Source organism: Fundulus heteroclitus, chromosome 2, assembly GCF_011125445.2.
Source record: "Fundulus heteroclitus isolate FHET01 chromosome 2, MU-UCD_Fhet_4.1, whole genome shotgun sequence".
Lineage (NCBI taxonomy): Eukaryota > Metazoa > Chordata > Actinopteri > Cyprinodontiformes > Fundulidae > Fundulus > Fundulus heteroclitus.
In genome coordinates this window covers 25,031,705-25,057,013 of record NC_046362.1, presented here as the reverse complement: position 1 = coordinate 25,057,013, position 25,309 = coordinate 25,031,705, and the positions used below count along the sequence as shown (strand labels likewise).

The window sequence follows — 25,309 nt, the reverse complement described above, 5'->3', positions numbered from 1 at the left end:
CTGTGATGTAATTGTTCATAAAACCTTATAAAAAAACAAAGAAAAATCAATGGATTCAAAAAGAATCTAAAAATATCTACGCAGCAACTGGAGAGACTGAATTCAACTTTTCTGCATTCCTTGAGACTCTGAGTACATAACAACATGTATTTAAGGCCAAAAAAATTGGATCTTTCATGATATGTACACTTTAATGTTAACTGTTTTAATCAAATAATAAGCTACAAAAGCCTCTAAAAAGCCTCTAAAAATACTTGTTTGGCTTGTATTTGTGCAACTGTAGCGCCTATAATTTACAAAAGATGCAGAAGTGATGCCACATATCTTCTAAATAATCAGGAAGGGGCAGTCCATCATAAAAAAATCTTTTAAAACTTCAAAAACTTTTTAGAGGAAGAAACAACCTTTTGATGTTCACGAGTATAGATAGGATGCCAAGTCTTCAACATCCCTTCAAACCACCTGAGAGCTTTTGAAGCCCTCACATCATCCTTTGGCCCTCTTTTCTGTTTTTAGCTTCACATCATTTAAACCTCCCATCAATGCTACTGTTCTCTCTTCAAAGCTTCAGTCAAGAAAAAAAACAAAAAAAAACAGGACAAACGTGAAGCTTCTTTGACACTGAGGAGATGTGAGCGTTAATTACCGTCACAATCTGAGAGGGGTCGCCACATCAGGCACCATTTGTTTCTTCAGTCTAATTAATGTGTAATGAGAGATGCTGATGTGAGCGTTTCAAACCAGTTATGGTGCTGAAAACAACCTAAAGGGACTTCTTTAAAACATATGGCAGCTCTGCTCTTTACTTTTGTTACTTTAAGATTGTCAGAGGAATGACCTTCAGATGTTATTTGCTTTTTTTCTTTCCAAAGTAAATATGCAGAAACCACTGACAGACACTCGAATTCTCTGTGTCTGTCTGATTGCATCAGTATGAGTTCATGCACTCAGGCACAAGCACAGGTTGCTTCTATAAGGTGTGGAGATTGCCTTTCTTGTTCTCTTTCTGTAAGCGAACGGGAAGGACGAGGAGGAGCAAAGAAGAAGCTCAGCTTTGCAAAACTAGCTTTAATGTCATGTCTGTTTTCAGAGCTACACCACCCGGCCTCAGGGCTCGGCTCTCGACGGATGCGGCGCTCATCCTCTCCAGCTTATCGGTATACCTCACTGACTTCTATCCAAATCCCTGCCTTTCACTGCCAAATCACCTGTCTCTCTTTGCTTACCTCCGTCTTCCTGCACATTGTTATTCATTGCCTCCTGCAACTCCAGGTTCAACGTGCTACGCTCGTTCCATTTCTTTATCTCGCGTATCCATTTCAGGCTCTCCCTCTCACTTTGAGATGATTGCGCGGATACGTTTACGGAAAAAATCTGAAACGTTACGTAGCGCTGTCTGCAATTTCTTCACTTGTCTCAATTTTTTTGAAAATCAACGGCTGGCCCTCAGATTAAATAAACCGCGGCAGCAGCTCTGGTGCTCTTTGATACACTAATCAAACCATTCTGACGGACTATAACAGAAGCTCTGGGGACAAAAAGTACTTACATGGATTTTTACTAACACTTCTACATCAGAATAACCAAACATGAAGATAAGCTAAAATGAAATGTCCATCTGCAGGCTGCAAGGCGCTGCAAACAGCCTAAGCAAATCTAAAGACATTGAAGAAAGTAATTATTAGTAAGAAAACGGAAGTTTGAACCGAGGAGCAGAAGCAGGGGCGAAAATGAGGGCGATGCTATGCTCAGGTTGCTTAGAGCGGATATTGTACGCCTTATCTGTCACCTGCAGGTCTGTGCTTATTATAGAAAAGGGCAACGTCGGAGCAGAATGCCAGGCAAGTGTTTGAATGCAAACTGTAGTTATGCCCTCGCTTCCTCCACAGCACACAGAGTGTGGCGGATGAAACAAATCACATAAGGATAAATAAACATTGGGCTTTTTTGATGCGTTCTAAAGGCCATGAGAATATGGAACTCGCAACCTCTCAACGCCTTATGCACGGGCAGAACAGTTTTCAGCTGCAGAAACATACGCAGGGGTGCATTTAGGTCACCTGTGCAAGGCAGATACATGCAACGACTATATTAAGATCTGTGCTGATAGGGACTCTGGTAACAATAGCGCATCCATTCCTGCTCTAGTAAGCATCTGATGCATGGGAATACATACAGCAACCCACACGAAAAATACTCAAGTGGCTAGGTAAACAGGTATGGATCTATGCCTTCCAAAAGGATGATTTTATCACTTTTCTCATTTAGTCACATTGCAGCCATAAACCTTTGGGGTATTTTATTAGGAATATATGAAAGACCAAATACAAAGTGCAGCATATTGTGAAGGAGAAGGAAAATGATACAGGGGTTTTCTATTTTTCCTTTTAAGTAAAAGTCTAAAAAGTGCGGCGTGTATTTACTTTCCACCCCTGAAGGAATGCTGCACTTCGTATTCAGCGCTGACTGGGCCATTCTAGAACACAGATGTGCTTGGATCGCAGCCATTTCATAGTAGATCTGGCAGTAGAGAGATTATGTAGCGGTAAATTAAAATAAAATGTCTGATCATGTCAGCACAATAAGCAGAAACTACTCGGGCGAGTTCTTCAAAACTTTTAAGACGGAACGCTTCGCATGTTCACACGGAGGACCCGTTGAAAATAAACCGCTGCATTTTCCCACCGCTTTCCCTACAGCTCCCCAATAAAGCCCTGAATATGGTCTGTGTCTACTTTAATTTTTTTTGCTTTGTTTTGCCCTTGTAACAAAAGCTTTCCTCAAATTTATCCGGCGTTGGGTTTTCTGCCGGCAGTCAGCTGTTTGTTCTTTGGTTTTTGCTGAAAGGGCTGCTCACTGACAATGCGCTCGGATGCTACAGCATGAAGATGTGCAGCTGCAGAACACTCTGCAGTTTGCATTCTTCACTTGTAAATGAGGAAATGGAGTGCAGTGGACACAGATACTGATCAATACTCCTTCATCACAATAAAGCTCTATTCAGCATTTTGCATCTCTGTATTGAGCTGTGGAGACTGAAAAGGATTGGCTGGAAATGAGGCATTGACTCCCTTTCTTTGACTCTCTCACACAAGCGCAGAGGAAACTGAATGATAGGAACATTAGAGGGAAAACAATATTTGCTAGAATATTTAGCCAAATTAAGCAAAACCTGATCTAGGCTTTGTTGGAAATGCTGTTTATACACCCAAATAGCTTTATATTGTTACTGTTTTTTTTAATTATCGTTGCTAAGCTTCCCTCATACCTATCAATTATATTTTTGTTTGCATTTTTATCAGATCCCAGTCCTAAAAATAACATTGTTGTATTTTTAGATGCGATTACTGATGCCTTACTGACACATTCTGCTTTGTTCTTTTTCGCAAAAAATATTTTCCATCCAGCGATAATCAGACTGACAGTCTCGCCACGATGCAGGGGCAGAAATAGATTTTTCTGTCCACGTTGGGTTGCTTGTGGATATATGTGCGTCAGGGATGGACGGCTGGCAGAAATCACTGGCTCGCCAGCAAACATACAGCTCAACTGTTGACAGAAGTCCACTGCTGTGCTTTTTTGGATGCCAGGAAAGGTACCTGCCAGTGGATGAACACGTTCTACAGCAGCAGCTATGATAGCCATCAATGGATACTGCCATATGTGGGTGTTTTGAGTTCAGCAGGAGAGACCTAAAGACGGTCCGTCATGGATGCCAGAGTGAAATCAAATCAGCGTATCTCTTTCCTGGCGTGGAGTTTAGTTTGATCGCTCTGAAGCACAGATTGTAGAAGACATTTCCTATAAGATGTCTCTGGGAAAATCAGATGATGTTTCTGAACACTCCCCAATAAATAACCTAATTGTATCTATATTATATAGAATCTATATGTGTTTTCTGAGTGAATGTGACACATGGACGTACTATCATGATATTCTCATGGAGTGTTGGCATGAATATACATTATGAAAGAGGTTTATGGATTAGCTGTGAAACAGGGATTATGACAGAAAGTATTTCAACACTCCCTTAATGAAAATAAACCTGAATGAAATAAATACAGAGCCTTGCAAAAGGGGACTTGTTCACATTTTTTATATTTTACAATCCCAAAACGATCTTCACCCCAATGTCCAGTCTCTTGAAGCCCCAGCCACCCATCTCTCCATCAACGCTGAGCAGGTTTGCTGTCAGTTTTGGTCTTATCTGAGCAGAGCACCCACACGTTTCCCACTGACCTACACTATTTGGCTTGTAGCAAACTGCAGGTTGTTCCCATGGCTTTCTTTCAACAAACCCTTTTCTTTTTGTACCTCTTCAACGAGTAAGGAAGTCAAATCATTAAGTAAGCAAAGTTCATTTATACTAGGCGCCTTTTACTGACAAAACCATCATAAAGTGCTGTAGAAAAGACAAAAAATAACTATTAAAATTAAGTACCAATAAAAGAAGAGAAAATAACAAAATGAACAACACAATGAAAATAAATATTTAAATATAACAAGCAAGTTTTAACTGCATTTTAAGAGTCCACAGAGCTGTAGAGGTAGACGGTTCAACATCCTTAGTGCAGCAGACACGAGCTGAAAAGCCCCCCCCCCACACTCCCCCTTAGTCTGGTGTGTGGAACAACTAAAAGATTCTGAGCCTCTGAACGAGGACAGCGAGCTGAAGAGTATTTTGTTAGAAGATTATCTGAGTACTCAGGGTTCCGGCTGTTTAATGCTCTGTATGTTAGTTTGAGAATCCTAAAATCTATTAGCAGCCAATGTGAGGGATAGAAAATGGGGGTCATGTGAGCTCGCTAGCAGGAGCGTGTCAGTAGTCTAGCTGCTGCATTTTGTACAGCTTGGAGGCGTGAAAGGGATGATTTATCCAGACCAGTAAACAGGGCATTGCAATAATCTCAGCATGATGACACAAATGCAATGATTATTTTTTCCATACCCGCTAAAGAGACCATGTGAGACCAGTTTAAAAATGTTCCTTAAATGAAAGAAACAAGAATTAAACATATATATATATATATATGTGTTTGCAGTTTAAAGCTCTGCAGTTTAAAGCTTGGTATATTCAGCAGAAGACTCCTCTCACCCAAATGCACCACAGAAAATCATTCCTGCCAGTGGTTATCAATCTCCACAAAGCCTCTCAAGTAGAGTCAGACACCCTCCCTCTTTAATTCTGACTCAAAAGTATTGACATTTAGTCATTCTTTTGCCGCTGGGGCCTTAAGAGAACAGCCGTATTTACAGGGACTAAATTACACACTGACTTCTGTAGGCAAGTGATTGAACTTTTTTAAGGGTATCAGAGTACAGGGGCCTGAAAAGAAATTTACCACACCGTTTTCAGATGTTTATTTTTTAAAACAGTTTGAAACTAAATATAGTTTTAATGCTGCTTTCAAGCAGAATGGTATTACAATAAATTACTGGCCCCAGCCTGCTCTGCATACCCAGGAGAAGCAGCATTTAGTTCCTATGCTCTACTTATCTGGAACAAACTTCCAGAAAACTGTAAAGGTGTGAAAAGCCTGAGTTCCTTTAAATCAAGATTAAAAACACATTTGTTTAGGATTTCCTTCAACTGTTCTAGTTAACTGAAAAACCACTAGTGTTTTTTTATGTTCTATTTTCTATCTACATTTTATTCCTACTTTCTTTTATTCTGTTTTATTTTGCTATATTTTAATCATGTAAAGCACTTTGCATCGTCTTTGTACTGAATTGTGCTATATAAATAAATTTGCTTTGCCTTGTCATTACAATTTGTAGCTGAAATGCAGCAAACTATGAAAAGGTTTAGGGGTTACGAATACCTTTGTATATTACTAATCAGCCACAACCCCAGTATCTGAAGCTTTTTATGACAAATTAAATCAAACAAGAGGTAAGTGAAAATAGTTCCAACTTATTTATGTGCTGCTGTTGAGTTTTCTTTATCATAGAACCTATCATCAACCTTGGTCATTTTTGCCACAGCAGATTTGACATTTGTAGTTTTTTTTTTAAAATAGACCCAAAAAATATTTTTATATCCATGTGTGACGTCTTCGGTCATTTGGCTTAATGACTTACCTGCTGTGGTAACGCAGAGCTCCTCGTCACTGTTGTCCTTACAGTTGTCTTGGCCATTGCAGATAAAACTTTGGTCTACACAACGGCCGTTTCGACACTTGAAGCGAGCCTCTGAGCACACTAGTGGGTTGCCCGCTGTGTTTGAGACAGAGCAGGGGTCAAAGGTCAGCAGTTTGCACAAAGAAGGTGTCGGGGAAATATTTTCTGCTCCAACTGTGTATAACCGAGAAACAGAAGCTTATCTATTACTTGCCTCTATGACTACTTTATGTATGAATAAATAATCTACAAGCAAATATGCAATCATTTCCTTTTTCCATCCCTATCTGTACAAGTTTTAAGTATTTGAATAAAATAAAACTAGGTGTTATCAATTGATGGACATTTTCTGGGTGCAAATAAAAAAAAGGAAAACCGTTCAGGATTTTATTAGTAAATCCTGATAAAAACCTAAATTCAGAGAGAGAGAAAAAAATAAGACGCAAAATCCTAACGACAGCCACCACTCCTTTCTAACTTATTTCCAGCCTTTTGTCTTTTGTCTTTGTTCTGGTTCTTTAAAAAAAAAAAAAAGAGGCATAATCATCTTCTGAGAATTTTCAGACAATTACACCATTGCGACACAGTATGTGCTGTGAGCATGGAGCAAAGCTCCATTTAAATGCCAAGATTAGATATTTGAGCGTGAGCCCTGCAGGCAAAGTACACTGTCTTTGACAATGGCGAGTGATTGAAGTGATTCTCACTGGGAAAGCAGTTAAGCGGTTGCGTGAGAAGAAACTTTATTGGCAGTCTTGCCTTAACAATTCAAATAAGTGGAGATTACTCTAAGTTTGTAAAAAAAAAAAGGTAGAGGAAATGGTTGGTATAATAAGTTATATGCACATGAGAAATTATTTTACAGTAGAAGGGGAGAAAGACAGTCTCACATTAAGGAACATAAGGAGAATAGATATGGAAATATGGAACGTATATAAGTTTAAGGTAAAAGTGGAAAATAATGTCCAAATTAATAACCAGTTTTTAAAAATGCAGAGTTGCATCATATTATTGCATATTAATTCATTCCGTAAAGTTCAGAATTAACTTCAAAGCTGGAGGTTTGGGATATCAGATAATATTTGCAAGCAATATGTCATTATTCATTTGCAGAAAACTATAAACAAAGTGAAAATAAGGAGCAAGAAGAAGAAATAAAATATTGGAGAAAAGAATGTGTCAAATGTATAAAGCTATGGTTGTTTATGAAAGCTCAGCTTTTACTCTCCTAAAGCAAATTTACAGTCAGAGCAAGGTCAAATTTTTAAATAAAAACGGTTTAAAACATAGGAGCTATAATGTAAAACTGTTTTAAATCTGAAAAACTGATATGAAATAACTGGTTCAGGACTTTGCTGATTAATCAGATGTTCTTCTTTCTAGCAAGCTAGACAATGCTTAACGTGCCAAAATGTTAGATTCCTCCATACCTATTTTAAGTCAACCTAAAAGTGACAGTTGAATACATGAACCTCTGGAAATCACCTAAAGTAATCCAAGGACTTCTACCTTCTTAGCTGAAAAACAGTCTCTTTCTTCTCCTATAGAAGTTTCACCTGACTGCACAAAAGATGAATTCTGGATCTAAGTCTGCAACCTAAAAAGAACAGCTGCTTCCTGGATTTGTTCTGTGCTCAGCTCACATAACATTGCCTCTTCCCCAATGCCTTTAACTGTGAGGATACCTTTACCTCCGGAAATGCTATGAAGCCTGACTTGTTGCTTTTGACCAGTTTAAGAATCAGCGTACAGTACAGTGTACAATATATTTTTGTTACAATTTTGTTTTATTACAACAAAACTCAGTAGGCTAATAACAGGTTCTTGCACTAAGTTGCACTAAATTTAAACAAAACACAAGTAAACCATATTAAGCACATCTGATGAATCCACAAAGTCTTTGGAAATGAAGATTTGCTCCTTAAACCGTGCTGTCAGGCAAATAGCATCTCACAGCAGTAACACACTTTGCACACTGCAAAGAGAACTTAAAGTAAGTACAATTTTCTTGAAATGAGTGTATTTGTCCTTCATTTGTGCAGGTAAATAAGATTATCTGCCAATGGAATGAGTATTTTACCCCTGAATTAAGATAATTAGATATACGGCACTTGAAATAAGATGATGGAGATGAGTTTTTCCTATTTTAAGTGTGGAAATCTCATTCCATTGGCAGATAAGATTATTGATCCACTCGAATCAAGGACAAATACACTCTTTTTGTTTCCCTTTTGCAGTGCACAAATTAAATGAGATATTTAGCACTATTTAAAAGAAACACCTCCAAGATTTAAGCATGATTATACATTTGGCTATCAGGACAAAAGGCCTCTCATTTTCAAAGACCAGCAACATTTCCAAGAGAAGGTTATTAAAGGGAAATATTTATTATTTTACTGAGGCTTGTATAATTTTTCAGGGGGAAACCCAATAGGATATAGGGAAAATACAACAACTAAACAGACAGGCATGTTAAACCAGACTGCACATCCAGTACCTTACATGTCCATAACAGAATTTGTCTGGCCATTTTTTCATTTATTAAGTAAAAAGAATAATGGTATGAAGATACCCCCGCGACCCGACCCCGGATAAGCGGAAGAAGACGGACGGACGGACGGACAATATGAAGATGGTAAAAGACTGCAAAAATGTGTTTTGCTTTTATTGCTGTCAGTAAATGACTAATTAGCACAGAAACAACATATTTGCGCAGACTATAGGCAATAATTGTGCATTCTGGTATATTTGTTCAATAATCAATCCTGCTTTATTTTAGTGAATTAACTTAAATGTTTTAATAATTCCATCATACTCAATCAGTGGCTATGCAAATAAAACTATCAACATCCTTTATTAGTTAAAAAAAAAACATCCTAAGCTTTTATCCCTACTAAAACTAAGGAAAGAGTTCATGCATTTTGTGTCATGATACTGTACTTAATCTTTGAAATCCAATTTTCACTGAAGTGCATACTATGATTCTGTTGCAAGTGCAAAATGCTCACATCCAATGTACATAATGGAGTCTGTGTTTAGTGCTATTTGCTTTGTGAATGAGACAATGAGAAAAAAAACAGACATTATCTGGCACTAATACAACTTGCAGCACAATAACATAGGAATAGGGCTTATGTGTGTTAAACAGCCTTGCCTGCAATCCTGCTGTAGCACTCACTGAAAGGACGGCATGCAATAAACAAAAATAAAAAAAACACAAAAGGACCATGAAGGTATTAAAAATTTTGGCTACATAACATCATTTGATAATCAAGAATAGAAAAGGCCAGTTTATTTTAAAACAACAGCTCTTGTTCACTGCAGTACTAGAGGGCATGTAGGGCATTGCTAAGGAACAACGTTATGCAACACCTTGGTAACACATTTACAAAGTTATATTTTACATTACACTTTTTTTTTGTCTTTTTTACAATTACCAAATAATCTTTGACAGGGTGTTGCAATATATATTTATTCCATTATCCTGTAATCATTTCACATCTCTCCCTACATTAAGAGAAACGGGGACTTTCTGGAAAGTTACTAGTGAGTAACTCCTGGACAACCACTTTGACACCCTGCTCAGATCTTACAGGAACATTATTTTAATTTTTCATGCCAGGAAGCCAAATCTTTGGGCCCCTCTCATCCATAAAGTGTTTTAACCGGAGGACGGTACATCTTGGAACCGACTATAACATCTTGTGACTATGGCCTGAGAGCATATGAGTGCAACTGAATCTGGGAGTTGGGTGTGAGAGACTCACTGCAGTTCTCTTCGTCACTCCCGTCAGGACAGTCGCTGAAGCCATTGCAGCGGAACCTTCCGATGATGCAGTGGAGACCATTAGCACAGGCGAAGAACGTGGAAGTACACTTTGGCTTGACCTTAGCTGTCAGGACACAGGGAGTCAGGGAAAGAGGAGGAAAGAGGAACAACAGATTAGTCTGTGCATGATAAGCAGATGCAACTGCAGGCTACATCATATTTTATGATAGTATTAGCCTTGGATGGGATGCATAACGACAGCGAGGAACCACCCAAAGCAGCCAGCTGGGTTTTCTCCAAGGTTTTATGTCTAAAAAGCAACTTCCACAAACACTCTGTGGAACACTATTTCAAAATGAAAACTCTGAACCACTCATAAATAATATTCAAGGTCCAAACTTTGGAACAAATGTGTTATATAGACACATTACTATTCATGAGGGTTACCTTGACTTTCGAACAAATATGACACAAAAGGGAACATTCTGAACACCAAGAACCAATTGGAAAAGCAAACGACAAAGACAAAGTGAGCAAATTGTGTGGGAGAGTGTTTGTATAGATCCCAGCATCGATCAGCCTAAGTAGGCCATGGGTCTTATCTCAAAGGACAGGCCGGAGGTTTGAGTGGCAAGCCTGCAGAACATTAATGCTCACTGTACTCGGTTTAGCACTAACCCATGAGCTTTTAGCTCAACTTGATCTTCCCTGGCATCAAGTGAAAAACAAAAGGTTGATGCAAGTAAAGGCATCAGGAAATTAAGACATGTAATTGAGTTTGAGTGTTGCAATGTTGGAGAGCTGAAGCCTGAACGCATTAACGAAATATAGATAAAAGGTTAATAAAACTGCTGCTGTTTTTACAAACAGTGTAATGTCTTAGATCTTGTTCACTTTACTTTGGTGCCTGTTAAACTGCTCATATGAAATAAGAAATTCCTGTATTGTTCCACAATGGGGATGTTCGGTTGTGACAGTGGCAAAGACACAGACAGAATTACACACAATTTTTAGTAATGAAAAAGTTAATATAATCTATGACTAATATAAAAAGTAAAAATTAATACCAGAGCATATATTGCACAATGATTGATAATATGGCATAGTCCGGTAGAAAAAAGATGAAATATTCAAACTAAACAGTGGGAAAACAATGTAGAAACACCAGCCTAGTTGCAGAAAGATATAAGATAATATGGAAAATGCATGATAGTACAGCAGCATCTCCGAGTAGCTAAGGAGCGTGAAAATACCTTAGCATCTGAGCAACAGTGTAAACCAATCATGATCAGATCAGAACCCATGCAACCATTAGCAAGTTGTAAACATTTATTGAGTCTGTTATGAGCAGCAGAGATTATTAAGCCTAACTGCAGTTGAGAAGAAGGATCTGCGGATGCGCTTCTTTGAGCATCTGGGCTGCAGCAGTCTGTCACTGGAAGAGCTCTCCAGCAGCTCCATGCGTGGGGTGGGAGACATTGTCCATCGATGATGTTATTTTTCTTATAGTCCTTTGTCTCCCAACATCTGCACTGAGTCCAGAGGGCATTCCAGGACAGAGATGGCCCTCCTAATAAGCACACCCAGCTGCTTCCTCTCAGCTACAGATAAGCTGCTGCTTCAATAGACCACGCCATAGAAGATGGCTGATGCCACTACAGAGTCAAAGAAGGTCTTCAGGAGCACACCTTGTACTCTAAAATACCTCTGCTTCCTCAGCAGGTAGAGTCCACTCTGACTCTGTCACTCCAGTCTAGTTTATTGTTCAGGTGAACACATATTCACTTATAAAAGTCTGATATCTATCTTACTTATAAGAGTCCACTATGTCAACATCAGAACCCTGGATGTCCCCCTGTGTCAATGAGGTGGGTCTGTGCCTGCATTTAACATGAAGTGCTTCTGTTAGCACCGGTCCACAAAGCTCTCTATCCACTGTCTGTACTCTGAGTGGTCCTCATCTATAATGAGACCAACCATGGCAGAGTCATCAGATGACCTCCGTAGGTGGCAACCTGGGGAGCTGATGGAGAAGTCCACAGTGTAGAGGGTGAACAGAAACGGCACCAGCACAGTTACATGTGGTGCTCCCGTGCAGCAGATAAACCTGTTAGAAATACAGCCTAGTGTTCTCATACACTGCAGTCGACCAGTGAGGGAATCTAGTAACCACTGCAACAGGTGGTGGTCCATTCCTGACCGCTCCAGATTGCCCTTCAGGAGATCTTATGAAGTGTTCTTCTCCGCTAGAGAGACTTGCAAAAGAAATTCTACTTATTAAACGTTTTAACCTTTCCTCTTGTCACATCCAAAACCGTCAATGTATTTTATTGAGATTTTACTTGATAGATCTACACAAAGTAGTACATAACGGTTAAATGGAAAGAACAATGATACTTCTACAAATAAAAATTGGAAAAGTGTGGCAGGCATTTGTAATCACCCCGTCCCTCTTTCTGTAACATCCCTAAATAAGTCAGACTGTTGCTTTTAGAAGCCATCTGAGAAGTAAATGAAGCCCCTGTGCATGTGATTCAAATTCAGTCTAAATACAACAGTTGAGCAAAGGCCTCAGCTATTTCTTAGACAGGTCAGGGATAAAGTTGCAGAAAAAAAATTACACCACAGTTAGCATTTAAAGCCAAATACGAAGCCTTGAACATCTCATAGGGAACTTTTCAATCTATCATTTGAAAATAAAGAAAGTCGTATTATTTTACTAAACAATAATCACAGACAATGCTAATTGAATTGAATTGAATCTCCTGTCTTGTATGGTGTTAAGAAAGTTTGTGACTCTCTAAATTTGTCTCAAATAATAAATAATGCTGCCAGGCTAAACTGCAAAGACTCAACTAAACCAACTTTGTTGGATTTTGTGCTAACCAATAAACCCTATTCATTCAGCTTTTCTGGCGTTTTCTGCAATGATGTCAGCGATCACTGTGCTATCGCATTGTGAGAGATGAAAGAATGCCAAAATCTAAACTCTGTTATATCTTTAAAATATATTTGAAACATTTCAATCTCCAGGCATTTTTTTCATGATCATAACAACAATATTGGTCACAAAAAAATTATTTTTGACGTTGACTCTGCCTGGGAATACTTTCAAAATTGCTTCTTGTTCATTTGCAACAACAAAAATTAGGATTTCAGGAATATTTAATCCTTGGATTACTCAAGAGCTTTTAAATCTACTGCGAGAAGGAAATGTTGCCTGGTCTAAAGCAAGGTTAACAAACTCTGCCCCCTGATTGGCAAACTTTTAGAACATGAAGGAATAAATGTACCTTTCAAATCAGGAAAACAAAATCAGACTTTTACACAAGATCTATTTCAGAAAATCTTAAAAGTTTGGAAGGCCGCCTATGTTATCCCTCTTTTAAATGGGGTTGAACAAACTGATCTAAACAACTGTAGGCCCATTTCCAAACCATCTGTACTTGCGAAAATCCTAAAAATGCATTTCAACTCTCAACTTAAAAAGTTTCTAACAGCAAACTCTTCTGTAAAACTCAGTGAGATTTCAGGGCAGGTCACAGTACAATAACTGCTGCAGTGTCTGTAACTAATGATATAATTAATGCCCTGGACAGAAAACTGTAATGTGCTGCTCTCTGTGGATCTTTCCAAGGCATTTGAATCTATTGACCACCAGTTACTACTATACAAACTTGGGGACATTGGTGTGTGTAATTGTGCCCTTGAATGGTTTAGAGACTACCTCTCAGAGAGCGTTAGCTAGGAGAAAGTGTAAAGATTGGGCTTTTAGAACATCAGCAAAGGAGACCTGCAAGGATCTATTCCGGCACCTGTCCTCTTTTTTATAAACAATCTATGTGGTCATCTAAAGCTCATCTCTATGCAGACGATATCATCATCTATTCAATTCCATCTTCCATCAGCCAAGCAATGATTGATCTCCATCCTACCTTTGAACAACTCCAAATTTCACTTCTGCAACTGAAGCTGGTCCTAAATGCTAACGATACTAAGAATATGACATTAGCAGAGCTCACTCTCATACTGGTCTGCATGATGATCTTCTAACACTATCCGGTGCAAACATTGAAAAAGGCTGGCGTTATAAATACCTGGCCGTGTGGATTGATGCTAAACTGCCCTTTATAAACACACATTGAACATCTGCAGAAGAAGCTGAAAGCTTTAATAGGCATCTACTACAGAAATAAATCACCCTTGATCCCTGATGTGAGGAAAATACTTGTGCAGTCCACCTTCCTCCCAGTCCTGGACTATGGAGATATTCCGTATTTGAATGCAGCCTCTTCAGCCCTCCACTGCTTGATCACAGTGTATCACGCTGTATCACAGTGCAGTACGCTTCATCACCAACTCATCATACAGGACCCATCAGTATGAGCTGTACTCTCTGCTCTCATGGCCTTCACTACACCTGACGAGACAGAAGCACTGGCTAACATTCATTTATAAGGCTATTACTTTGGCAAATATACTTTGGCAAGCTGCCCTCCTACCCAAGTCTTTTCCTGTCTCCTGCCAACAGTGGTTACAACTCGCCCTGTTCTTATCGACATCTCCACACTGTCCCGAGGTTCTTCACAGATCTGGGTAAAACTTATTTTTCCACTGCTGCCCCACTGGCCTGGAATAATATCGAAAGTTCTCTGAAGTTCCAGGATCACAAAGCCCTGAGTACTTTTAAAACTATTCTAAATAGGTCAATGGCTGAAAAGTGTAAGTTGAGTGTGAGTTGTACTGTAAATTGTTTTTATATGAAATGTTTATTGTGCCTTCTTGCCAGGTCTCCCTTGAAAAAGAGATTTTATCTCATGGGACTTCCTCATAAAATAAAGGTTACATAAATAAATAAAATAAAATACTCTGGAGGAGTTGTGGAGATCCACAGCTCAGGTAGCAGTCCTGAAGTCGACAAGTTTCTGGAGATTATGGAAGGCCTTAAGAAGTCTTGTTTGTGTCCAGCCATGTAGACAACATAGCAAACAAGGGTATGAGAAGACAGTTTTGTTTTTGTTTTTTTTAAAACCAACATGGTCCAGGGTTCAGACTTAAATTAAATTCAGAATATTTGTAAACTGAAAACTAATGTTTGCAGACACTATCCATTCAATCTGACTGAACCATTTTGAAAAAAGGGACAAGATTTTAGTCTCTAGAAGCTGGTAGAGAGATACCTCAAAGACTTACAGTCAGGAGAGGCAAAATACCAATGCACAGTCAAACTTTTATGTTTTTACTTGTAAACAACTCTCAAAATTATGCAACTTTTTCCTTCCGCTTTGAAATGAAGCACTACTTTCGGTCAAGTGCAAAAAAAAATCCAAAGAGTGATTGAAATAATACAACAAAGGCATAAAATATTTTCATTTCTATAAAATGGAAGAAAGGTAAAGCACAAACAGAGAAAAACTTAATGGGCATCCAAGATACCTAAACATAAGACATCAAATACTTTATGTACATTCTCTTCTCATCTGCAATGCACACAAAGGGCCTTCTCATAGACTGGCAAAGGGCTGTCTCACATGCCAGGGGCATGCATTTTCCCTCCATAATATACTCTGGCAGACAGATTTATGAGCTCTTTCAAACAGGGTATAGCAGGGTGAGGGGAGAGGATGCATAACAACCACAATGGTTTGGAGCGTGCATCCCAGGGATGAAACGTAATCCGCTGGATGCAGGAGGAAGACAGGATAGCAACCAATCTATGTGTATGTTGTCTAGGGAGCCATTGTTTACCTGGATAGCTGAGACTCTGAACAGCCAAATCCCATTTAGCATGCTGTATCACATTCATTAGAGCCAAAGGAAGAAAAATAGACAAGCCTCTCAACTGCAGAAGTAGACAAAATAAAATTATAGTGATAAAACACATGCTGGTGCAAAAGAGTGATGTTACATTAGTTTAGGAACAACGAAAATAAACATCATTTTTTATTCTCCATTAGCATTTATTTAACATTTGTTGTATTTCCAGGCTAGAACATATTATTGTGTACTTGTCAGTATTGATGGAAAGTTCCTATTTCTCTGCTTTCACAAGAGCTTGTCTTTTTATTTCATTTTATTTTATAGTTTCTTTTTTTTTTTTTGGTGCAATGCAAGCTTGGCTAAAAGCAGCATTTTCTGCAACACGACTTGTCAGTCACTTCCTCCCTCATCCGAATCCTCATTACCACTTTAACTGCTGGCTACGATTCATCTCAGTCAATGTTTGTGCTTCAAATTAGCTCAAAAGTCAAACGAAGGGCAAACTCATGAGTGGAAAGCTGTGGGTGGGAGACGCACAGCCCATCAGAAGGATAGAGCTAATGTGCTTAGCTGTATTTTGTGGATGTTTAGCCATTCATAGTCTAAGCCAAGACGTTCGTAGAGCAGGAAGTTGAAAAATTAATTATGTGTAGAAAGCGGAAAGTATAAGACTTGCCAAAAACAAACTTTTTGTAGCTTTTGATTTTTTATTTGAACTTTCAGAGTTTGGATGTAAACACTGCTGTCGACTCAGATATTACTGACGATTAGTGCTGTTCCACCTTGCTCTTAAACCTTTAACCGTTTATATCAACTCTCCTTTGAGCCGTTGCTGCTTTACTGATGCCAAATTTTCCTCCTCTCCGCACAGCCGCTTTTATTGCAGTTCCATGCAGTTGTTTACAAAAATCAGGCAGAGCCCTGGACTGCTTCCAAACTTTGCTCCACTGTTCAGCTGAGCAGCAAAAATGAAAACGAATGAGGTTAGCAGTTGAGCTCATTCCTTGAGGAAAGACTATCACTAGCAGAAAAAAAAAGACATGGCAGTTTCACAATGAAACACACGACGGGAAGACACAAACACACATACAAACATGTAGGCGGAGAAAACCCCCCAGAAAAGCCCGTCCATTTTCTGTCTGTTTTACTGCTTGCAACCGAAAACAACTTCCGGCTTCTTGGACTGAAACAGCTTTGAGCCAAATATCCACATGTGCTTTCGTCGGTTATTTATATCTATTATGTCGGTTAATTTATATCCAACATAATTAAAGGGACAGTGTGTAACTAATTTTAAAAATAAAGTATTGCTTTTAGAAATACATTGTACAGCAAAGTCTAATAACATCACATCATCACATCTCTTAACTTGGAATTATAAATACATAGGTGTCAGTGCACCCACTGGGAGGTGCCATGTTTTGTCGCTATTTCTGATTTCAGAAGCTGAAAGGGGACAAACTTGTCAGCCATATGCGTTTTCCCAATCTGCCTCCTACATGAAGACATGCTGTCGGTGGAGGAGTATAAACAAGCAAAGACAGCTTTCCTGGAGCTCTGGTCAACCTGAGGCTTCACTTCCCATTGGCAACCTGCTGAACACCTGGCCTATCCACCCTCCACCGAACAAATCTCTACCTACCCCCGAATCGCACCTCAGCCTTTCACCGATTGTCACAGCCCGACTACTCTCCTTGGTCCAACACAAAACCATCATCAGTAAGTCAGCCTCTCCTGCACAGCCGCCTGTCTTGCACAAGCTCAACCTTCCTCAATTTTTTTCTCTCACAGACCGAGACCTGGGAAGGCTCTGGTCTCTCTCACAGGCCAGAGCCTTCCCAGGTGGCCATTATCATACTCCACCCCATTACCCTTCTGTACCCCATTCCTTCAATAATCATCCTTTACTGTAACTTGCCTCCAAGCTTGCTGCTTCCAGGTCACTATGGAAAACCAAATCATGACATGTTGAGCTTATTTAAGTCAGTTGCTCTGATGCTGTTATTCCCAACATATGATGGCAGAGGAGCTCACACTCTCCAAAACAGACTTATAGAAGATATGCAGCATCTTGCTGCAAACAGTGAAGGTCCTAAGCTTCCTCAGGAAGTACAGTAGACTTCGCCCTTTCTTGTAGACAGCTCTACAATTACGTTACCAGTCCAGTTTGTTGCCTACATGAACACCAAGGTATTTAAATTCCTCCACCACCTCCACTACTTCTCCCAGTATGGTAATAGTGTTGATAATATTCCTGTTTCACCAGAAGTCTACAATAATCTGACTACCTGGTTAGACACACAGTCTCACAAACCGTGGTCTGTTTGTCAGGTAGTCTCTGATCCAGGTGATTGTTGAGGCCTCCACCTGAGTCTTCTGGAGTTTCTGACAAGGCAAATCAGGTTGAATAGTGTTAAATGCACTTGGGAAATCATAAAAACATGATCATCACAGTTCTGTGTACTCTGTCCAGATGACAGTGGGCTGGTGATCTTCTTCATCCCTGACCACACATCTCTTATATTGTTCTGCTGGAGCTTGCTCTCCAGCTTCTTGTTGCACATCTCCTTGTTTCTCATATCTTGAGTCTAAGTTTCTTATGTATACTCCTCAGTACTTCCTTGACTCCCTTTCTGAATGATCTTTTTTTTTCTTGTTTAGAAAAAAAAAGATCATTCCTAACCCTAACCCTACCGCTAACATAACTATAACCAATTACAGTTGGTTACAGTTGGTAAATTTGCATATGCTCGTATGGTCAGAAAGCCTGGCAGAGAGACACTGGAGTCTGGGATACGATCTTGCAGCCATGTTTCAGTGAAACACAAATAATGCATTCCCGATATTCTGGCTGGGTCCTTGTTAAGGCTTGGAGTTCCTCCAACCTGTCTCCCAAAGATCTTACATTGCCCATACTAACCAATGGAAGGGATGGCTTAAATTTCCTCCCTATCTCTTCTTACTCCTGCTCTACTCTGCATCCTCCATTCCTCCTTTTCAGCTCACCTTGGATTTGGGGGCATAGTTGAAGTATTATTTCAGCTTTGGACATGTTAATTAGCTGCTCCTAGTTGTACAAAACAAACGTGTTCTATGATTATCAAAACAGATGTCCCAAAAATGAAAAACACACTAACAGTTGAGAAAAAATATCCAAAAAAGCAACTCTTCATCCACAAAAAGGAGGAATTGAAGTTCCATAAAAAGATTTGCAGAATAAAAACTACAGAGCTACTCCAGCATGCAGCCCCCTTCGGCAGCACAATTCCAGATGTTGGTGAATGAGGAGTAAAGAGTCATTTGAGATATTATGCAGTGTTGCCATGAACACAACCCAAAAACCAACTTCACACTTACAGCAGCCCCTTCCTGGCAGCCTCAAGACTCTATCAGCAGAACGTTGCTATCACGTAAATTTGCCAATAACACATAAAAAGTTGGTAGATTTGTTTCTAGTCGCTTTTTTTAAGAAAAAAAGTCACTAGAGGGCTTGAAAAGTACAACAGTGCTCGCTATGGAGGCACAAGATGGAGGGAGGAGCTGTTTGTTTTTTAAGACTAAGACTGAATTCAATGCAAGACCACCATTTCACCCTAGGAGGGTGCCACATTGACGATTTTAGATATAAAAGCAGGATTTCAACAAATATGCAATAACCTTTCAAAAATAATGACCAGAATATGTAGACAGCACTATAAGACAACCATGTTAACAGTTTATTGGCAAAAAAAAGTTGGTTTTGGGGTAGTGTTACCTTCAAGTTTCCTGTCAGCTGTGCTGACCAAGAACTTGATAGAACACAGTGGACCTACACAAGCAGATGACATGGTTCCCCAAATCATCACTGACTGTGGAAATGTCACTAGACCTCATGCAACTTTGGTTCTGTACCTCTCCACTCTTCCTTCAGCCTCTGGGGAAATTGATCACAATCCTCTGAAGGCTATCTTCCTGTTCGTTGCACAGGATTTTCCATCAAATAATTTCCTTCAGCTAAACTTTCTAATGAAATTGCTTGGATAGAGCACTGTGAACAGCCAGATTCTATATAAATTAACTTTTAGGGCTTACCCTTGTTGAGGAGGGTGTGAAGACTGTCTCTTGGACTGATTGTAAAATTTCTGTGCCAAAAAAAAAAAAATCCCTTTTCGTATCTTTGCTGTATAACATTTAAATTTTCTATGAAAAAAGAATATTATGGCTTTTGTGAGCTGTAAAACTAATTTATAAAATTTAACAAATAAGCATTTGAAATATATTACCCTATATGTCATAGTTATACGTAATAAATGACTTTCACTTACTGGATTGAATAACTGATGATGCTCTTTTCCATTAAACTCTTAATTTATTGAGATGCACTTGTAAATACAGCAATACTAATAATAATAATAATAATAATAATAATAATAATAACGATTTTCATTCTCTGAAAAGGTAAAATTGAATTCAGTGTGTCCTATTTGGAAATGAGAATATTTTAATAATCTTGGTCAAAGTGGAAAAAAAAAGGTTTGTCTTAATTAACGCTGTCGCTTCAGGATTAATATCAGATCAGTATGCAGGATACTGTGCTCCGCTACGACCACGTATGCCCCACTTTGCCCCACACACATCTGCCCTTTTCTTTCTCTCCTCGGTTCCTCCGACAACAGAATAGCTTTCAGCACAGGTAAGCTCAGTCATGGTGCATGATTGACAGAGTGTGGAGAAGGCCCGGGAGAAGAGACTAACAAGAAAGAAAGCACGGAGAGCAAGGGAATGAGATAATAGCAAGCGAGAAGGAGTGGAGACAGCTGAGGACATCAAAGGATTCTCTGACCTTGCGGGGCATTTCTGAGGGGAAGAAATCAATAGGTAATGGAGTCGTGGTGTAAGCAAGAAGGGCATGGGCAGTTTCACTCAAGTGGGCCCTGCGATCAAAATAATCACTCTGTACATTTCACTGCATAAGCCTTGTACATGCATTGTAAAGTGGAATAGCCTTTTGTAAGAAGTTTTACATTATAGAGCTTCCTTCAGCTCCAGGGAAAATTATTCGTAGGCCTCTGGCATCTGCAAATCCATCAAGCTTCATGGTACATGATACAGCAAGTCTGGTTTGTATGCCATACAGCAACCGCGTGAAGAAGAATGCAGTCATAATTTACTAGCTTCCGGTAAAAAAGGGAAGCAATGGAAGGGCAAACTTGAAAGAAAAAAAAAAAAGCAGCGTAATTTATCAGATCAGCGAACCAATGTAATATCTATCATAGAAAGTGGCAATACAGTTAAACTAATTTCAGTTGTTACTTTTCAACAATAGTTTTTTAAAAAGGGGAGATAGAGCCTTTTTTGATTGTTTAATGATTTCAAACAAATCTCTTTCCTTAATTCATGACTATTGATATGACAAAATAGCAAGAAGAGAAAGAAAAGAGTGAGACATAGTAAGATACAAAATGAGAGCGAGACACTGACTGAAAGTCTCAAATATTTCATCCTTATTCCGTCGTGTTAATTACAGTTGGTTATCGATCAGAAAAGCATTAAGCAAATGCCAACCACCAGACATATTCTCATGACACGTTTCTTTGATTTCCAGGCTTTCCCTTATATCAATGCTTTATATTTTATTTATCCAAGATACCCTTTTCTCAGTTTTGTTTTTCCCTCTTGGTAAAAAATCAATATGGGCACAAGTTTCAGAATTACAATTTTCAAAAGCCAATCTCCCTTTTTCCTTAATGAGTTAAATGATCTGTATTAGTCAGTTTTTTAAAACGTTCGTCCAACAAAAATTTAACTTTATTAAGATGACATAAACATGTCAGAATTTGTGTTTTAGCTCTCTATCAACACTAAAATAAAAGCATATTCCAGTGTGGGTTTTTGTGGAGTGGGAAATGGGACTTGTTTTTGACCATCATTAGCTTATGACTGGAAATATATAGACTGATCAAATTCATGCTGCTTTATTCCACATTGAAAAAAAGTATATCCATTGTCTCCTGTTTAACCAAAATGGGTTCATGGGTTCAAATATCCACACTCTGCGGCTCATTCTAGATGCCCTTATGGCGTTTAGAGGCCAGAAAGGATGTACAATCCCTCCAGCAAGTTCTGGGTCTGCTCCAGGGTCCTTTCCCAACAGGACATGCTCAGAAACCTTTCAAAGAGGTGCCAAGGAGGCATCCTACAAATCCATACTTTGAACATAATTTGTAAAATGCAGTTTTAGATGTCGATAGCTTTTATTCCATTCATGGAAACATAAATGAGAGAATTGCAAATAATATTTTTCTACTACAATATGTTTACTGGTCACTCTGGACTGCACTGTCCGGGTTTGCAACATGAGAAACCTTGAAAGAAAAAAAAGGATGATTCTTATTTTTTTTTTTTTTTTTATATTCCTAGTATCTCATCTCATTTTCTGTAAACTCAATATTGTGCATCTCCCTGCCTTGGGAACTGACTGTATTCTTGTACCCCTAAAATGCAAATCTAGGAACTGTGCTTTCACCTCAGAGATTTGAAACTTGCCAGATAACTTGTTTTAGTTAAGTCCGTGTGCTGACAACAAGCCAGTTGCTGATTTTGCTGCTTAGCTGTTACCCTAATGTTGGAACTTGGTCTGGATATGTCACAGTGGCCTTAATTAGGTTAAGCTTTAAGTCAGACAACTAATGCGGAGAAGAGAAACATGTAATAAATTAGCTTTCTGCACAAACATCACACAGATATTTTACCTGAGGGTGGTGTGAAATGCTCGAGATGATTCTGTGCCTCCTTTGGGTCACTCTGCCATGGAAATGACTTTTAAGATAACTGTTGAACACATCTGTAAAACTGCCAGATAAAAACCTGGCGTCCAGTGCCAGAAATGTCATCAAGAGTGTTTGTCAGAATATTTCATGGTGTCAAGAATGATTTATCAAGCCGTAAACAGCCGTTTAGAATCCTCAATATGAACCCCTTTTGTGTTTAAATTGGGTATGGATGGCATACGCAAATTAACAGTTTCTCCAATGAGCTCAACCAAACATGAGGTCTTTGTCCTGAGTCAGTTTGATGTTAAGACTTTGCCTGCTCCTGGCCCCCTTTTTGGATCACACTAACATTGCTCAGTGGCTGCGCTTAGGCTAACTACTATTGTCAATAACTGCAATGTGTTTCTTATTATTTTATGCATCAATCAGAATAAGATTACCAATGTTGAGCCGGTCATGTTGGGTTTTGCAATCAGGGACTGCTGAGGAAGAGACAATATAAGAATTTAACTTCAGTGAGTATTCCTGTTGATTCATCACAGTTTGGAAATGTTCACTTCTGTGTGGAACATGGCTTGAGTAGGTGAGCATTATGGTTGTCCGAATCAGTTAGATTTTTTTTTAACTCTCACGGGTCTCACGGTTGGCCCATCAGTTAGCAGCAGCCAGGGTTGAGCTTATCTCTACTCATTTAACACACAACCTCTATCAACCTTTCATTGTTAGACCAAGGGATGTGATTGCATTCTTTTCCCCAAGGTTCTCTATCTCCATCAGTTAACAGAGCACAAAAACAACACCGTCTTACGAGAGCCGCTGCCCGTTGTTATCTCCCAAAGACACCACAGAGTGAAACTAGCAAGAAAACCAAACTTTTGGAGAGACAGCTCCTGCTAATGCATTTCTAATACAGACTGATTATTAGATGTGTCCATGAGCCAATCATCTGGCTCACCTGAAAAACAAATATCAAAAAATATGAATACTGAAAAATTCTCATCCACCATGCTGACCAGGTTTTCAGGGATTAAGAGACCAAAACACCAGCTATGCATCTTTTTCTGTTAAAATTCAATGTAGTGGTCACTTTCCTTATCAAATGAACACACCCAGCTAATCTTGGCAACCCCTATCCCCTTCCATGATGAGACTGCTAAAGAACTGTAGCATGTAAGCTTTGATGTCTAAATTCTAAACAAACCATCTCAGCAGCACTCTTTAAGAATTTTCCACCCCTGCTGTTTAACAGAACGTTGCTGTTGATAAGCATTTAGAGGCTCTTTTCAAGTTCATATCTCAAAGGAATCCAGTGGAGGTCAGTACACAAGAAAAAAAGTAGCTCAAACTGCGTTGGCTGCAGGCTCAGGCCTGCGTTTGAAAATGCTGAAAATGATCTCGTAGAAATAATCTTTCACACAATCAAGGACAATATTAAACAGAGGTATTTATTGAGCTCCTAACTGTTAGGTCAATATAATTAGATCAATAAACAGGGAGGCAGGAAATCGAAACTCTCAAGAATTATAACACCCACTGTTAGGAAGAACGGAGACACTTTGAAACAAATACCAGCTCTTAAGCGAGCTTTCAGTGTCTTTGTGTATCCCCCACTGAGCAAAATAATTTTAAGCAACTTGAGTCAATCCAGCTTTAATTTAGCAAATAAACTTCACATAATGAAGCCCGAATGGAATTCAAGTGAACTGAACAACAGGAGACTGCATGACAACTGGAAAATATATACATGGCATTTCAGCTCAACAGTATATTAAACTAATGCATTGCCAACATATTGTAACGCAAAGCATCAGAAACCTAAATTGCAGGAGTTATTTCTTTGTAATGGATCTATACATTAAGTGTTAAAGGTATTCTCTTGTTAAATGGTTTAAACTTTTTTTATGTAAAATGAGAACAATGTGATACGTGTCACATGTATTCATGTATTCATGCCATCTGAATCATTATTCTGCAGAATTACCTTTTGCTACTATTACAGCTGCAGCTCTTTTGGAATGTCTCTATCAACGTTACACATCTAGAAAATTACATTTATACCTATTGTTCTTGGTAAAGTAACCCAAGCTCGGTCAGATTGGTCGGGAAATTTCAGAAAACATCAATTTCCTTAGTCTGCCACACATCTTTTGCGGAATTTAGGTCTTGACCTCAAATGGGTCATTCTAACATAATGTTTGATCTAAACCCCTCCCTTGACTCTCTGGCTTCATGTTTAGTGTTGTGGCAGTTTGGGAAGGTGACCTTTCACCCCAGTCTCAACTCTCAGGTTTTCTTCCAGGATTGGTCTGTATTTGACGTCATCCATCTTCCCATTGACTCTGACCTGCTTCCCTGACCCTGCTCATTAAAAACCATCCTAATAATGATGCATACAACCTTGAACAGAAACCTTTTGACCAATCTGCCTGTATGATTTGATTGGATTGACTCTGCAACGTGCCTTGAGGAGACTTGTGTTGTTAATTGGCACTATATATAAATAAACTGTTTTGATTTCATCTTATGTTTAACAGAAGGTGGGGGGGGGGGGGGGGTGATGTGTCAAAGATGATATGCAGAGTTGGCTGTCCACCACACATTTTGCATGTAGGTCATAAAAGTTCGATTTGGGTTTTTCTGACCAGAGTACATGTCTCCATATGTTTACTGCTTCCCCTCCATTGGTTGTGTCAAACTGCATATAGGACTTTCTTTTGACAATGCCGTTTTCTTGCCCTTTCCAATACAGAGCAGATTTGTGGAGTGCATGATTAACCGGTATCATGATGTCAGTTCCCCCGGCCTGAATTATGGATCTCTGCAGCTCCTTAAGAGTTGCCTAGGGTATGTGGCATGCACTCAATTCTTATTAGAGGTTTCAGAATAAAAGGGAATCTATACAACTATA

General features: G+C 39.0%; 1 protein-coding gene across 1 annotated transcript in view; it reads right to left on the bottom strand.

Annotated features, from left to right (window-relative positions):
• Positions 1-25,309, bottom strand: part of ldlrad3 (low density lipoprotein receptor class A domain containing 3) — a 147,087-nt gene that overhangs the window by 50,434 nt on the left and 71,344 nt on the right. Inside the window, exons 3-4 of the mRNA XM_012853268.3 lie at positions 9,888-10,013; positions 6,082-6,216 (exon numbers count right to left, since the gene is read on the bottom strand). Of these exons, the coding sequence (XP_012708722.2) occupies positions 6,082-6,216; positions 9,888-10,013 (261 nt within the window). The remainder of the gene's footprint in view (positions 1-6,081; positions 6,217-9,887; positions 10,014-25,309) is intronic.